Genomic DNA, 15,368 nt, shown 5'->3' with positions numbered 1-15,368 from the left:
TGTGTTGTTAGTGAAGAAGGAGGACGGCAATATGAGATTGTGTGTTGATTATCGTCAACTGAATAAGGTCACCATCAAGAATAAGTATCCTCTTCCAAGGATTGACGGCCTTATGGACCAGTTAGTGGGTGCCTGTGTTTTTAGTAAGATTGGATTCAGGTTGGGTGATCATTAGATTTGAGTGAAGGATGAATATATTTCGAAGACTACATTCAGGGAACGATGTCGTTTAGTGGTTCTAATGCTTCTTGTGTGTTTACGGAGTACATGAATAGGATCTTCCACCCCTATTTGGATCAGTTTGTAGTGTTGTTTTTTGACGACATTCTTATGTATTCTAAATCAGATGAAGATCATGTTGGACATCTTTGTACTGTAGTACAGGTGTTGCATGAGAATAAGTTGTATGCCAAGTTATCGAAATGCGAGTTCTAGTTGCGAAAAGTGAGTTCGCTTAGTCATGTGATTTCTAGTTGCGGTATATCATTGGACCCTTCTAAGGTAGATGCAGTACTACAGTGGGAGGATCGAAAGTCAGTTACAGAGATCATAAGTTTCTTAGGGTCAGCTGGTTACTTTAGAAGATATATCAAAGGTTTTTCCAAGTTAGCCCTACCTTTGACTCAATTAACTCGAAAGGGTCAACCCTTTGAGTGGGACATGATGTGTGAAGAGAATTTTCTAGAATTGGAGAAGAAGTTGGCTATGGCGCCAATGTTGAGATTTCCATATCCGAAGGAACTGTTTGTTGTACATTGTGATGCATCCAAGATGGGATTGGGTGGTGTGCTTATGAAGAATGGGAAGGTTATTGATTATGCTTCACGACAGCTGACGGCTCATGAGAGGAGCTACCCTAGTCATGATTTAGAGGTGGCAACTGTAGTTTTGTGTTAAAATTGTGGAGACATTACATGTATTTTTCTAGATTCTAGGTATTCAGCGACCACAAGAGTTTGAAGTATTTATTTTATTAGAAGGAGCTGAGTATGAGACAGATAAGATGGTTAGAATTTTTGAAGGATTACGACTTTGGTTTGAACTACCATCCTGGTAAAGTCAACATTGTGGCAGATTCTTTGAGTCGGAAGTCCTTGCACATGGTGATATTGATGGTTAGAGAATTGAACTTGATTGAGTAATTCAGGGACTTAAGTTTGGTGTGTGACGTGACTACGAATAGTATGAAGTTAGGTATGTTGAAACTGACTAGTGATTTTCTTGATGATATTAGAGAGAGTCGGAAGTTAGATGTGGCCTTGGTTGATTGTTTGTCATCAGCCAATAAAGATGAAGATTTTAGAGTTGATGAGAATGGGACCCTTAAGTTTCGGAATAGAGTTGTGTACTTGACGCGTCGAAACTTAAGAGGACTATTTTGGAGGAGAGTCACTGAAGCGGTTTGAGAGTTCATCCCGGAGCTAGCAAAATGTACCAAGACCTCAAGAGAATGTTTTGGTGGCCGAGAATAAAAAGGGATGTTGCACAGTTGGTATATTCGCGTTTGACTTATCAGTACTCAAAGATTGAGATCCAAATGAGAGAGTCATATCCGGATTTGTTCTCAACAAGTAATTTTCGAGGACGAAAATTATTTTAAGTGCGGAAGATTTATAACGCCCCGGCTTATTATATAAGAAATTTATTTAATTATTTGTGTGATTTAGTGATTATATGAGAATTGTGGTATTTTAGAGTGTAGCGGTAATTTAGAAAATTACTAACTCTCTGAGTTAAGAACTGTGAGAGCTGATATATATATAAGTCTTATTTTATTTATTACTTAAGTTTTTGGTAATAAAATAAAATAATAGGAAGTGGAGAATTGAGATTAGATAATTATTTAATTGAATATTTATTTAAAGGATTAAGATAAGAAGGGCCAATTTTGTGATGAATGGAAAAGTATATGGTAGAAAGAGAGAGAACAGGATTTATTTGGGCAAAATGCGTAGTTTTGAAAAATTAGCCAATATAAATACTAAAAGTTGCGACAAAATAAGGTTAAAATCCAATTTTGTCAGACCGTGAAAGAGGCATATGGTTTCTGGTATCGTGAAGGATTTGGGAGTGAGGAATCAAAGGGATTTTAAGGGAGTTCAACTTTACGAAAAATTCGAGGTAATGGGAGAGATTGTCTACACTAAGATTGTTTTAGGCTTGCAGGATACTGAGAGTTCCTTACCCTCATATCAACGTCCTTAGGCATTGTTATGGGTTTCCATAATTTTCCTTTCTATGAATTATGAGTTATGATATTTTCTTGCATAATGGAGTATGTTATGTTGGATTGTTGTTGTTCTGTGTTTGATCATATACCCAATTGGGGGATTTGGGATAATCCTCCTAAGGTTTCTATACCACATTGTTGGAGGTAAAATCCTTATGATATTATATGATTACATTATTATTTGGTTGTTATGTTGGTTTGGTTGCTATTGCATTGGAAAGTTGACGTGACAATCTTTCTTTTGAAGTAGAGAAATCGGGCATAGGGGTGCTACAACAGTAGCAGTTCGTTGGTGTTTATACCAAAGGTGCTGTCAGTTTCAATCTTGTGTTGGTTATCATGTTTTAAGCATAACCTGAGTTTCGTAAGTCCTTTTGCTTGATTCCGACCCATTTGATATTTTAAATAATTATTCGAATATTATCTGTGATTAGAAGGAACACAATTTTGAGGCTATGTGATGATTTTAGAGTTGTTATTGAGTAATCTTGAGCTCTTTAGGGTTGTTAGCATGTAATCGGTAGTTTGATATGTTTTAGAGTTGCCTTTGCCCAACTCTGATAAATTTTAGAGTTATGTTGATAAGTTTGAGAGAGGGATTCGTCACCTTAGAGTTGTTAGAGTTATTATTTGAGTAACTCTTATATGTTTTAGAGTTGTATGGGTATTGCCTCGGTGTTAAGATTTATTACCATCTTGATGGTCTGACACAAGTAATAATAATGAGTTACTCTACTGATGAGTTATTTAGAAATTTCTTGGCGACGATTCCTGATTTCGGACATTTTCGACTTTTTTGGTGTTTCAGACATTTATGGCATTTTCAGAGTTTCAAACATTTTCGAGAGCTTTTGAGTTCGAGAGCATTCCAGTGGTATTTTTTAGTATCTTATGACATTAGAGTCCTTTTGATAACCTTAGAGTCATTTTTTAGTAAATTGAGGAAATTGTTTGTCATTATCCTAGTAGAGTTATCACTTGTGGATTTTTTAAACATTTTTGAGACATTTAAAAAAATCACGAGTTTTTGAGAATTTTGAGAAATTATGAGTTTTTGAGAATTTTGAGAAATTATGAGTATTTGAGAGTATTTAGAAAATATTAAGTTTTTAAGAAACAATGAGTCTCTGAGACTTTTTGAGTTGTTTTGAGCAATTTGATGAGTTAGGAGTATTTGGTAATAACATAACTTTACCTTGTGAGATAAATAATTAATTTGTTTTTGAAAATACATTTTGAGTATAGTAATCTAGAGAGGGATTACAATGACGATCTTGAATGACGTTTTGAGTTAGTAATCAAGAGAGGGATTATAATGATGATCTTGAATGGAGTTTTGAGTTAGTAATCCTGAGAAGGGTTATAGTGATGGCTTGAATGGCATTTTGAGTTAGTAATCCAGAGAGGGATTATAGTGACGGGCGATCATGGAGAATTATAGGTTCAAGAGTGGAACCTTTTGTGAATGATTCTGACTTGTGTTTGTTATGATTTTGAGATGATATTGATGTTGCATGTTGTGTTGTTTGTGATCATGCATTCATGTATTTCATAGATAGGTAGGACTTTGGTCAAGTGATGGTCTGGTTCAGAGAGAGACTACTACGGTCTTACATCTGGAGAGGGACACGATTCAGAGAGAACCCAGAGACATGGGAATATCAGTAACATACCTCTGATCCCAATGATTTTGGTACCACATGCATATGAGATGGAGATGGAAACATTGCATCTGCATTATGATCTGTTTGATTGTGTTTTGAGTGTGATTGAGAAAAATGTTATATTCGTGTTTACTTTCATGTCTTCCTGTTAGCCACCATTAATAATTGTTAGATGTATTATCACCCATGTTTGTTGTTGTGGCGAATGTGCTCCTCAGGAGTACAGACAATCAGGTATAGGAGTAGTTGTTGAGTACGGCATGGTCTCTATGCCCCGTTTAGCTTTTACCATTAAGTCTTAGAGAAGCCGCTTTAATATGTAGCACTAGGGATGGGATGTTTTCCTTCATTGTGTGATGTTTTGTTTTATTTTGTTGGAGTTGTTGTTGAGACTTTATCTTGGACTTTGTTTAATTTTCGATGCGTATTTTCATGACTATTTGGTTTTTTTAAGTTTTACATTTTGGTGACACTCTAATATTTCATTTTATTCAAACTATTTTTTTAAATGTCGAATTGGGGATTAGAGTGTTACATAAGATGTCACCTAGATTCGAGGTTTCGCCTCAGGCGAAAGGACGGCGATTATCTATCTTTGGCCGGATAAGATCCTTTGTGATGCTAAGCGTAATCCAAAGCATGGTCGTATCTAAGCGGCGACATGTCCCTCATTTGTAAGTATAATTTGAAACATAATCATAACTAATAAGACGTATTCCTTATCCATATAAACGTGATTGAGGCATATTCGTTTCTAGATTGTTCGACATGAAACACTTATAGGTACAATTGCGAGCACGAACGCCCAGAGCCGAGCTCATATTTTGTCAATTCTGATATGACATACGGACACATAAAACGGTACTAATGCTTCCTCCGTGCGAGCACATTCCGAGTCCAGCCATGTGCTTTTACCTCGGAATTCCATCATGGCAATGCATACACCTTAACACATCTCTCTCTCTCTCTCTCTCTCTCTCTCTCTCTCTCTCTCTCTCTCTCTCTATCTATCTATCTATCTATTTATCTATCTATCTATCTATCTATCTATCTATCTCTCTCTTAAAATAAATAACCATGCACAACTTCACATAAGACTTAAGTTCATTTATACTTTAAGAAAATATCATTCAATACTTTTGATAGAAAAAAAATTATGTGAATTGCAGGATTCGAAAGCAATCCCTAGCTCTTCTTGAATCCTAGTTGTCCTCGAATCCCAGCCGGACAATAACAACAATTGAATAAGGAGAAATACTATACCAAAAATCACAAGCATGCTAAAGTAATAAATGAAATACATATATAAAAATATTGTCTGCAAACTGAAAGAAGAACAAAGGGCTCCCAGACGTCGTAACTCGGCTCTGAAGCTCCTGGACAACTTTCAACATCCTTTCCAAAAGCATCAACCAAAGGAACCATTTGGTCAGTGGTAATGGCAAGGCTAGGGAAAAACCCTCGCGCCTACTCCAACATTTCATCACAGATCCTGCTCAGAACTCCTACAACCTGTTGAAGGGACTCCTGCGATTTCTGCTGAGTAACAGCCACATCCTCCTCGATACTTTTCAAAAAATTGTCCTTATCATCCTTCTTTTGCAGAAAAACTCTCTGATCTGCTTCGAACGTCCAACACGCTTCAGCCGCATCCTCAAAAAGCTTCTTATAACATCTCTCTCCATTAGCAAGGGAAGCCTTCAATTTCTCTATCTGAGCATCCAAAGTGGACGATCGACCATACCGACCCACATGTTCCCGTAAAGAGTTGACAACATCAGTGTTCTCCTAGAGCCAGCCAATTCCTTCTCAGCATTAGAGTTTTTCCACTCAAGGATTTCACTGTTGGTGAAAGCTCTAGATGCCAATAGTTTTGGTTCTTGTATCGAATTATTTATTAATAATAAAAGATATTTCTTTATTATATATGTTCTTATAAAATAATAAAGTCTCTAGAATATCTAGTAATTTTAATGAAATTTTAAGTGTGACTTAATTATAAGATCCCATTAAACATAGAGATACTATTATTAAAGTATTTGTAGTCGATATTTATTGTAAAGTGGGATAACATTAAAGCATTGAGATATTATATGGATAGACTGATCATGTCTCATGAATCATGGGTAAAGAATTATCATGCCTTCACATAGGTATGAATATTATGAATAATATTTATAATGGATTGACCCGTTATGACAATAATACATAGAAAGATATGTAGAGTATCATAACTTATTCTCATGGTGATATTGGTGTATACCACCCTTGACCTGAAACCACTATGGACCCTAGATGTAGGACTCAAGTATTTTATTATTGATTAAATGTTGTTTGTAACTGGATGACCATAAAGACAATTGATGGGTACTCCACAATGCATGTTGAGGGACATGATTGACCTTGATGGAATTTGCCCATTCTGCATAATATGATAAATGTCTAACGGTCCAATATTGAACTTGACAAGAGTGACACGGTCTATGCCTTGTGTTCAATATACACATGAGATAAAAAAAGGTAATTTTACATAATAATATTATCACGAAAAAGGTTTTTGTCATATCACATGATATTTTCGTGACTTGGGTAACAATGATATGTTGCTAGATACCGCTCCATTATTTATTATATTAAATGTCTTATTAAATATAATTGTCAATGTCACGAGAGCCTACATGGTCATGCACATAAGGACATATTAATGAGAGATAGAATAAATAAGGAACACCTTAAGGTACGATATACTTGAGATAATTATGGAACATTGTAAAGTACGATGTGCTTAAGTAGAATATGAAACACCGTATTATATAATAATAATAGTTATTATTATTATTATTATTATTATTATTATTATTATTATTATTATTATTATTATTATTATTATAGTTATTAAATATAATAATATTAAAAAGTATATTTATTATAATAATAGTTAATATAATAATATAATATTATTATTATATGGTGCACTTAAGTTGTGCTTTTTAGCTTGCAGCCCACACAAGTGGTTATATAAATAGAACCCTAGTGCATAAGCTTTCTTACTTGATGAAGTTCGATTTTTGAAACTCTAGCCGTAATTTATTTCTCTTTCACTCAAAGTCTTCATTCGGGTGAGCTATTACTAAGATTGAAGGCACTTTATTCGTGTGGACTGAGTATAGACGTTGTTATTCATTCAATGATCGTGATCACTCCTTTGATTCTGCATCAAGGTTTTAATTGCCATATAAGGTAACCATTTTTATCACTGATCATGCTCATTCGTGAGGATCAACTAAAACAATTTTTTTTTTGTTTTCCGCTGCGTTTTATATCACCTTTTCCCTTCATTCACACCTTTCCCTCAGCTCATCTCGCCCATTTGAAAGCTCTCTGGAGCCCAAAACATCATTTTGAACAGCAACTACAATAGAAATGAGGGATATTGCCCTAAATAGAATATGAGAAGTATTTGCAAAAAGGCTTCGCCTGTCAATTGCAAATAAACCTCAGACGAAATCCAGATCCTCAGAAGCCACGACATCAGCAAATTCCTTTGGGGTGCTAGGTACCCTGGATGGAAGAATAGCAAGAAGCCAGAAGAAATGAGTAAGAACCTCATACACGCCACCTTCTGACAAGCAAACCCATTTGGAAGAACCTTCTCTAACAGGAATAGATGGATTATCACCTCGACTCTTCTTGGCATGGGAAGGAGATGGTGAAAGTTGAGCAGAAAAATCAGCCACCCTAGTTACTAGTTGACCCACCTCAGGAGCACTAACTGGTAGAGCTGTTAAAACAGGCTAACTGACCCTAAAAAGGTCGGCCTTGGCAGGCTTTGGGCTTTTCAGGGTTGGGCCCCAAAAGCCCAGATTGAATATGAGCTCTAATTTTACTACCCAAACCCAACCCTATCTGGGTTGCGGGCTACCCGGTCATAAACGGGTTTATTTCAGTTTTTTTTACCAATTTTATTTTCAAATAGTCTCTTTATTTGCAAAGTACTATAATTACATGATAAATTTGGAAACCAACATACTATTGTAGATGTGTACAACATAATTGATATTTCATGTCTTGACTATTGAATTTCTCGTTCCCTTCTCAAACTATATAAAAACATAAGAGATTACAAAAACTTACGCTAATCGATCATTTTAATTCATTTGCCATAGTGATCACACCATTCAAACAAAATAATTAGCTTGCATTAACAATAAGCCATCTTCCCTTTCATATTCAAATGTTTTCCAATGAAAACATAATATGTTTTATGAAAAAATAGACCATTAAGTACATCCAAGAAATCAAATATTTTCAGTTACACTTGCAGAGATGCAGCAGAGTGGAAATAGAGAATAGTATAAGGTTTTTGTATTATATCCTCGAACTCTTAAAGTTCAACACGAACAAAAAAAAGCTCAAAAACTACAAACATAAGTGCATAAGATTTCCAACTTAGGTGTACAATTGAATTACCTTTACCACATATAACACAAACTGTTTCAAGAGGCAACAACCAAGTTTAGAAGTAGAGGGAGTATTTTTCATTTTAAAAGTGGACTAGTCCGGATTTGGTTTTTGGGTTGGGTCCAATTTTACTCTTTTTTAAAATTAAATTTGTAATTTGGAGGTATGGGACTGTTGGTAATTATATATATTTTTTAAAATTATTTTCTTTGGGTTGCGGGATACACGTAGCCCATACGAGTTGACCCATATTTTTTAGGAATTTTCGGGTCGGGCTAAAAAAGACCTGGATAAAAATAGGCTCACAAAATAAGGCCTAAGCCCTAACTTTTTTCGAGCTCGGTGGAGCGGCACATGGGCTTCGGATCATTTTTTACGGCTATACTAATCGAGATAGTAGTCTTAATTACTACCAGGGAAACCAGTTGTAGGCATCCAAGCCTCTGGAATAGGAGTAGAAGTAACGATATGTGTAGTTAGTGCTCGGATAGACAAGCCAGTTGTAAGGCCCAGATCATTGACAAGTGCCAGAGCTTTCCGTAATTAACTTAACTGATCCATGTTATTTGCAAGACACATGTAAAATTGTAAAGAAAAAGGGATGCTCAAGTCCCCATCCTCACCAAAAAAAATTGTCTCTCAAATGATCAGACAAACTAATTATCGCATAAGTATTTATTTGCCTTTTCTTTTGCTGAAAAGAAAATACTTCGCTAGGAATGAATCCTTCTTTATATCCGAGACGTTGAACCTAAGAATTTAACTCCTCTTTCATCCTCACTTCCTCAGAAGACAAATGAGGTAACCCAGGGTGGTAAAAAGAAATAGGTCGGAAAAAATGAACTTTAGACATGTACTTCTGAAACCCCCATCTGCAAGAGCGGGCACTCTCCCGGGGGATAGAGACAAACAAAAAGCCATATGAGATTTGGAAGTCGCAAGTTTCACCAGCATGAAAGGCTCCAAAAAATCACCCCAATCTAAGGCAAATATAGAAAACCAAGGTACTCGAGGATGAAGAGAGATCAATCCTTAATCCTGAGAATCATCTAACAAACTATGATCTACATAAGAAATGTCAGTGAAGAGCCCTAAGAAAAGTTTCCATGACTTGTACTCGGTACAAAGATGGAACACCTTCACGAAGCCTAAGCTTTAGGATGAGGTTGCGGGGGGGGGGGGGGGGGGGGGGGGGGGGGGGGAACTTTTAGATGATCCATCGCGGCCACCTCAAAATTAGAGAAATGCATGCGTATCCCCTACTTGGTGAAAAAGCACTTATACAACGGAACCAAGAAACCCTCAAAAGAGATGCATACCCTCTCATCTAGACCTACTAGTAGAATATCCCAATCTAGGATATTACCAACTGTGATATTCGCTTCAGTCACAACGTCGACGATGTTTAAGAAAGAGGGAGTCTCAATTATTTTGGTGGCCACCCAATGGTATTTGTTAGCATTGGCTGACTCTATTAATCGAAGACCCTTATGGGCCAATACATCACCTATATGATGGTCACTAGAACTGATCTAGGATACGACATTGGGCCACCTTTGAAACTCTATATGGTGAGAAATTTAAGCATCACTAGGTTCATGACTAGTCACTTCCCAATATGTTTTGACAAAACGACCAACATGTTACCTCCTTTGACGAGCAACCTCTATTTCTGCCTCGATCAAGACAGGAGGAGGCATTGGTCTCTCGACAAGGTTTTCACCCCTGCTAGACTTTGACAGTAACAAAGTCTTTTTTATATCATTTCAGAAAGTATAATAGAATAAGATCAAATGAAGAAGATGGAGAATGGAAACAGATTTGACGAAAAAGATGAAAATAATAATCAAAACCTAAAAAATATATTTAGTGATCGATTTTTATGTCGCTAAATTGGTCACGAAAGTTGGTCTAAGCCACATAACTTCCATGTTAGTGTCACATAGCCTTATTGATTGACTTTGACTAACAAAATGGATGGAAAGAACTAATATGGTTCAGTTTGTATAGCTAAGGGACTCATATAGTCTTTTTTTTTAATGTTACGAGGCTAAAATGAACTTTGAGTACAAGATATAAGATGCAAAAAGAGTTGGCATGGGGATAAGAATGCTTGGATCCTGAGAGTGTGCTTTCTCTCAAGGTTTGACTTTAAATATTTCCTGTATTGGGCCAAGTATATTAAGAGCTTTTATCTAGCTTTAAACAGAGCCTCAGAGCCTCTACAAGTGGACGATATGATTAATCCTCTTGAATTAGTCGGTCGTTCAGATACTAAAATTAGAAATAATAATAATAATAAATCAGAAAATTTGATGATATGCTTACTAGAATCATCTGTTAAAGCACAAATAATACCTGATCATGCAAGAACAACACTCTTAAAAATGTAAAGAAAAAACAAATTATCTGAATATGCGGTGGCTTAATTCAGTCGTTTGCGTAGTTTTTAGTATATTTTAGAAAAAAAATTAATAGAAACTTTTGTTTTTTATTTTTTCTTAAATTGTTGGGTTTCTTCTTATGCACGCAGTGTGCTTAAGTGGTCGTTTTATATTTATTTGACTAATTCAATTTTTTTTTCCGGAACCTCCTCCTTTTTGCGTCATATCACACAACTAAGATTAAATGTTCAAAATTTCATGCCTTATCAAATTGTTTTTGGTCGGTAGTCTATTTTCTAACAAACATCAAGCAAAAGAAAAACTTTAACAAAGTCTCTTTTCTCCAAATTATAAATTTTACTATAATAAATTATATAAAAATGACTAAAATTATTATATTTAGTGATAAATTAAAACAAAAAGAAACAATTTTTCTATTAAACTATAAATAAATAATTTAAGAAAAAATGTTTATAACTCAATAATTAATTTATTCATTCATTATTTTTCTCTCGTTACAGTAAATATTCAAAACTATTACTGTAAACAGAAATTTTTAATATTAGATTGCACTTTAAGAAGATACTAAAAATATAAATAATTAAAAATAAAACACAAGTTAAAAGGAATATAATGAGTTATGGTGAGCACAAATCAGTTAAAAGTTGTCACAAAAAAATTATGATTCTTACCACTAAATATTTGTAAAATAAAAAAAAAGTAACCACAAATATTAAATAAATTAAAAAAAAATAAATAAATTTGCAAGACAGTTTTTTTTAGAGAAAATGAACAGTGTCCATGTTTTAACGGTCAACCGTAGCGTTAAAGTAGTGATCTCACTAAGCAAAAAAAAAAGTCGTTGTGAGTTTGTAACGAAGCGAAAAACCAGAAACATAACGTAGAGAGAGAACACTGAAATTCCTAAAATACCCTTACAGTTTCAAAACTAGGAATCAAAACTACACAAGCTCATCCTTTTTCATTTTCATGGCTGAGAGACTCACTTGTTGCACTTGAAGCCATCCAACAATCCCATTCCATTTTCGTAATTACACACACTCTTTCACTTTTCTTATTTTCTTATTTTCATATTTTCTCCATACAAAGAAAAAGAAATAAAAAAAAATGTCTGAGTTCCGTCGCAAATCCGGTCACTACTGCATGCTCCGCCACCGGATTCATAGCCGCGTATCGTTGCTCCAGCGATGCCTCCTCCGTGCTCTACACCGCTTCCTCGCCTGCTCCGGAACGAAGCCAGGTGCGAATGCTAATTACAGCATGTTACCACCGCATGCAGCATTGCCGTCTCAGTCTCCGCAGCTGGAATCGGGCGCCGAATCTGCCCCGACGCCGGTTTTTCATACAAATGAATTGGATACTGATTTGGTTAATCTTAAAATCAGCTTGTTGGGTGATTGCCAAATCGGAAAAACCAGCTTTTTGGTTAGTTTTTATTACCATCATTAGATCATTTTATTTTATTTTATTTTATTATTTCGGTGAATTGAATCCGTAAATGTGAAATTCATATTTGTTGCAATCACGCCGTCACTGTGGCCGCAGTCTGATTTTCTGATTAAAATCAGATGGTTTTCTAATCCATAAAATCAAGATCAGACTGTTAATAATATTTTGTTAATGAGTTGTATATTAAAAAAAGTTATTTAATTTAACTTTTGTTGTTATTTTTTTTATTAATTTTGTTTTTTTTTTGAAAAAAAAAATGTGTTGCAGGTGAAATATGTGGGAAATGAAAAGGAGCAGGAAGGGGAAGAAAGGAAAGGACCAAATCAAATGGACAAAACAATGGTTGTGAGTGGAGCACGTATATCCTATTGTATCTGGGAAGTTCAAGGTAAACAAATATAAATAATTTTCTCTATTGTTATTGTCAGGGATCGAACCCGGTATGCATAGCTACAAACCTATTAGATATTGGCGACAATAATTAATTTGATTGATTAATATTTTATATGTATGTTTATGAAGGAGATGGAAAATCGAAAGACCAGCTTCCAATGGCATGTAAGGACTCAGTGGCAATTTTAATCATGTTTGATCTAACTAGTCGATGCACATTAAACAGGTAAATTAATTTACTGGTGAAGTCAATTTTATATTCATTTTGGTTAAACTTTTTTTAGAAGCTAGTAAGTAATTGGAAATCTGAAAAAGAAATATCATGTTTTTCATTTTCAGTGTTGTGGGATGGTACAAAGAAGCAAGAAAATGGAACCAGGTACGTAAATTTTGGCACCAAATTTAGGTTTTTAAATTGATTGGGATTAAATTTTGGTCAATAGTGATGATGTATGCTTTGATTTTTGTAGACTGCAATACCAGTATTGATAGGAACAAAATTCGATGATTTCATTCAGCTACCTATTGATATGCAATGGACAATCGCTAGTGAGGTAATTAATAATCAATTTTGTTTACGAATTTATTGAGAAAAGTTGATTTAGCACCAAAAAAAAACTTTTTAGAATATGCTTCAAAATGGACACTTCTTAATTTAATATTTATTGATTGATTCGTATATGATTATGAAACTGGAAAATGTAAAAATATTGGTTTCGGTTGCAACGTCGACTCAGGTGATAGGGATTGATAGGATTCTTAGCAGACAACGTATAAAGAAACCCCTATTTTCCTTACACGTTACCTGGTGATACTATTAATTTCTTTGTAGGGTAGTCTTATTGAAGATGATTTTAATCATATAGTCTTCCATTTAAAATCAATCACCTGTATATAGCACACTGGTGCCACTTGTGGATCCCATCCATTTTGACAAAATCAATAATTTGGGTCTTTTGAATGTCCGGGTAATATATTGTTTTAAGATTTCGAATCTGAGAGTATGTTTCTTTCAATATTTCAAATAAGAATTTTTTCAGATGTTAATCTATATAGACTTTTACTATGTAAATGAACGATGAGATTCATCTCTCTCAAATTAATCGCTTTTACGGTTGAATACGAGATTTTTATTTTATCTATTAAGGGCAAGGTTGACATCACGATAAATTTGATAAACTTAATAATTTGAAATTTATAATATAACTTTAAGTTTGATAAAATTTCAATAACCTTTATGATTATTTTCAGAGTCGTCTTAAATTTTTGAGAATCTTGTATAAGTTGACAATTATTTTCAACCGGAACGAAATGATTAAAGATTCTATATAAGTATGATATAGACTTAGTATAAATGTGTCTATTGTTTTTGTGAATGCTTGAATTTATTGAAATGCAAATCCTATAAATATGGACCCCCATAAACCATTATAAGAAGACAGGGCATGTTTGATGATCATTCAACCTAAGGCAGACAAGCCTAACCTGCCCATACAGATACCCATTTCTTTAGAAGCAAGTTAAGCAATTTAAAGATTTTGATGTCATGAAGATAAGATATTTTTATGTATGATGATGACATATTGAACACTGAATAATATTTATTACAGGCAAGAACATATGCAAAGGCATTGAATGCCACTTTGTTCTTTTCAAGTGCAACATACAACATCAACGTGAACAAGATCTTCAAGTTCATCACTGCAAAACTCTTCGACTTGCCATGGACGGTCGAAAGGAATCTAAATGTTGGAGAACCCATCATTGATTTCTGAATGTCTATATATATTACATAGAAAGAAATAGAATCTATGTTGAAGTAATTTGCTCAAATTATTTTAAGTTAGTCAACCGGCCAACCAAAGATATTTGTTTGTTAGCAAAAAATTCATAATTCTTGGGGTAATCGAGTTGTTAGGTATATATACATTTTATTTCTATTTCTAATGGAAACAAACAACAATGTTCATTTATCACACAATGGTGTGATTTTTACATGATTAGTAATAAAAGATGCAAAATCGTAAGAAAGAATTAAATCATGTTTGAATTAACAATGAATTTGATAAAATTATAGTATAACGTTACATTACAACAAAATTACAATTCTACCATGATTTTGTCAAAGATTTTGTCAAATGCACAGTCAATTCAAACTTGTTAATGAATACAAAGTAATCCTGGATGCTTTTATCATGTTTTGAAGGTATTGAGTTTTTAAAGTGTCAAAAAGTAATTAGAAAATATTGATTTAATTAGTCTTACAAATGTACTTGTTTCTTGTTTTGTATTCGGGTAGTCCAAAATTAAAATTTTTGTAAAATCATATATAACACTATGAGAAATGGTGTCTCCCATCAACCAAGAGAATTCAAAACAAGTCATGGATTTGCTTACAAATCAGTACATTATATGAGACATAATAAAGACAAACAATTTTGTCTTCAATTTCTTAAGTTTCAAGGCACTATGTTATGGTTCATGTAATCCATATTAATTATTTGGGAATTGGATTTTATTCAAAGGGAATATCAACCCTTATTGCAAGCAATGTCAATTGTCAACATCACTCCAATATGTTCAGTATGCAGAGTACAAGTGATGTTAATATTTTGTGCAAAACTTTCTAAATTAGCACAAAAAATATCTCTAAAAATGTGTTTGAAAGTGATAATTGAAAATTTTCAAATAATTCAATTAAAATTCATTCATTTGAATTTTCCGAATAGAATTATAAGATGATTCATATAAAAAAAACTAGTTTTA

At 34.0% G+C, this 15,368-nt stretch overlaps 1 protein-coding gene across 1 annotated transcript; it reads left to right on the top strand.

Moving 5' to 3' along the window:
- Positions 1 to 11,624: 11,624 nt before the first annotated feature.
- On the top strand, positions 11,625 to 14,597 carry LOC127106729 (septum-promoting GTP-binding protein 1). The gene is made up of 6 exons (XM_051044033.1): positions 11,625 to 12,185; positions 12,477 to 12,597; positions 12,732 to 12,828; positions 12,942 to 12,981; positions 13,073 to 13,156; positions 14,213 to 14,597. The coding sequence occupies exons 1-6, from the start codon at positions 11,868 to 11,870 to the stop codon at positions 14,375 to 14,377; spliced, it is 825 nt and encodes a 274-aa protein (XP_050899990.1). The 5' UTR covers positions 11,625 to 11,867; the 3' UTR covers positions 14,378 to 14,597.
- The last annotated feature ends 771 nt before the right edge of the window (positions 14,598 to 15,368 follow it).

This window comes from Lathyrus oleraceus, chromosome 7 (genome assembly GCF_024323335.1).
Source record: "Lathyrus oleraceus cultivar Zhongwan6 chromosome 7, CAAS_Psat_ZW6_1.0, whole genome shotgun sequence".
NCBI classification, from domain to species: Eukaryota; Viridiplantae; Streptophyta; class Magnoliopsida; order Fabales; family Fabaceae; genus Lathyrus; species Lathyrus oleraceus.
This window is presented reverse-complemented; position numbering and strand designations above follow the sequence as displayed.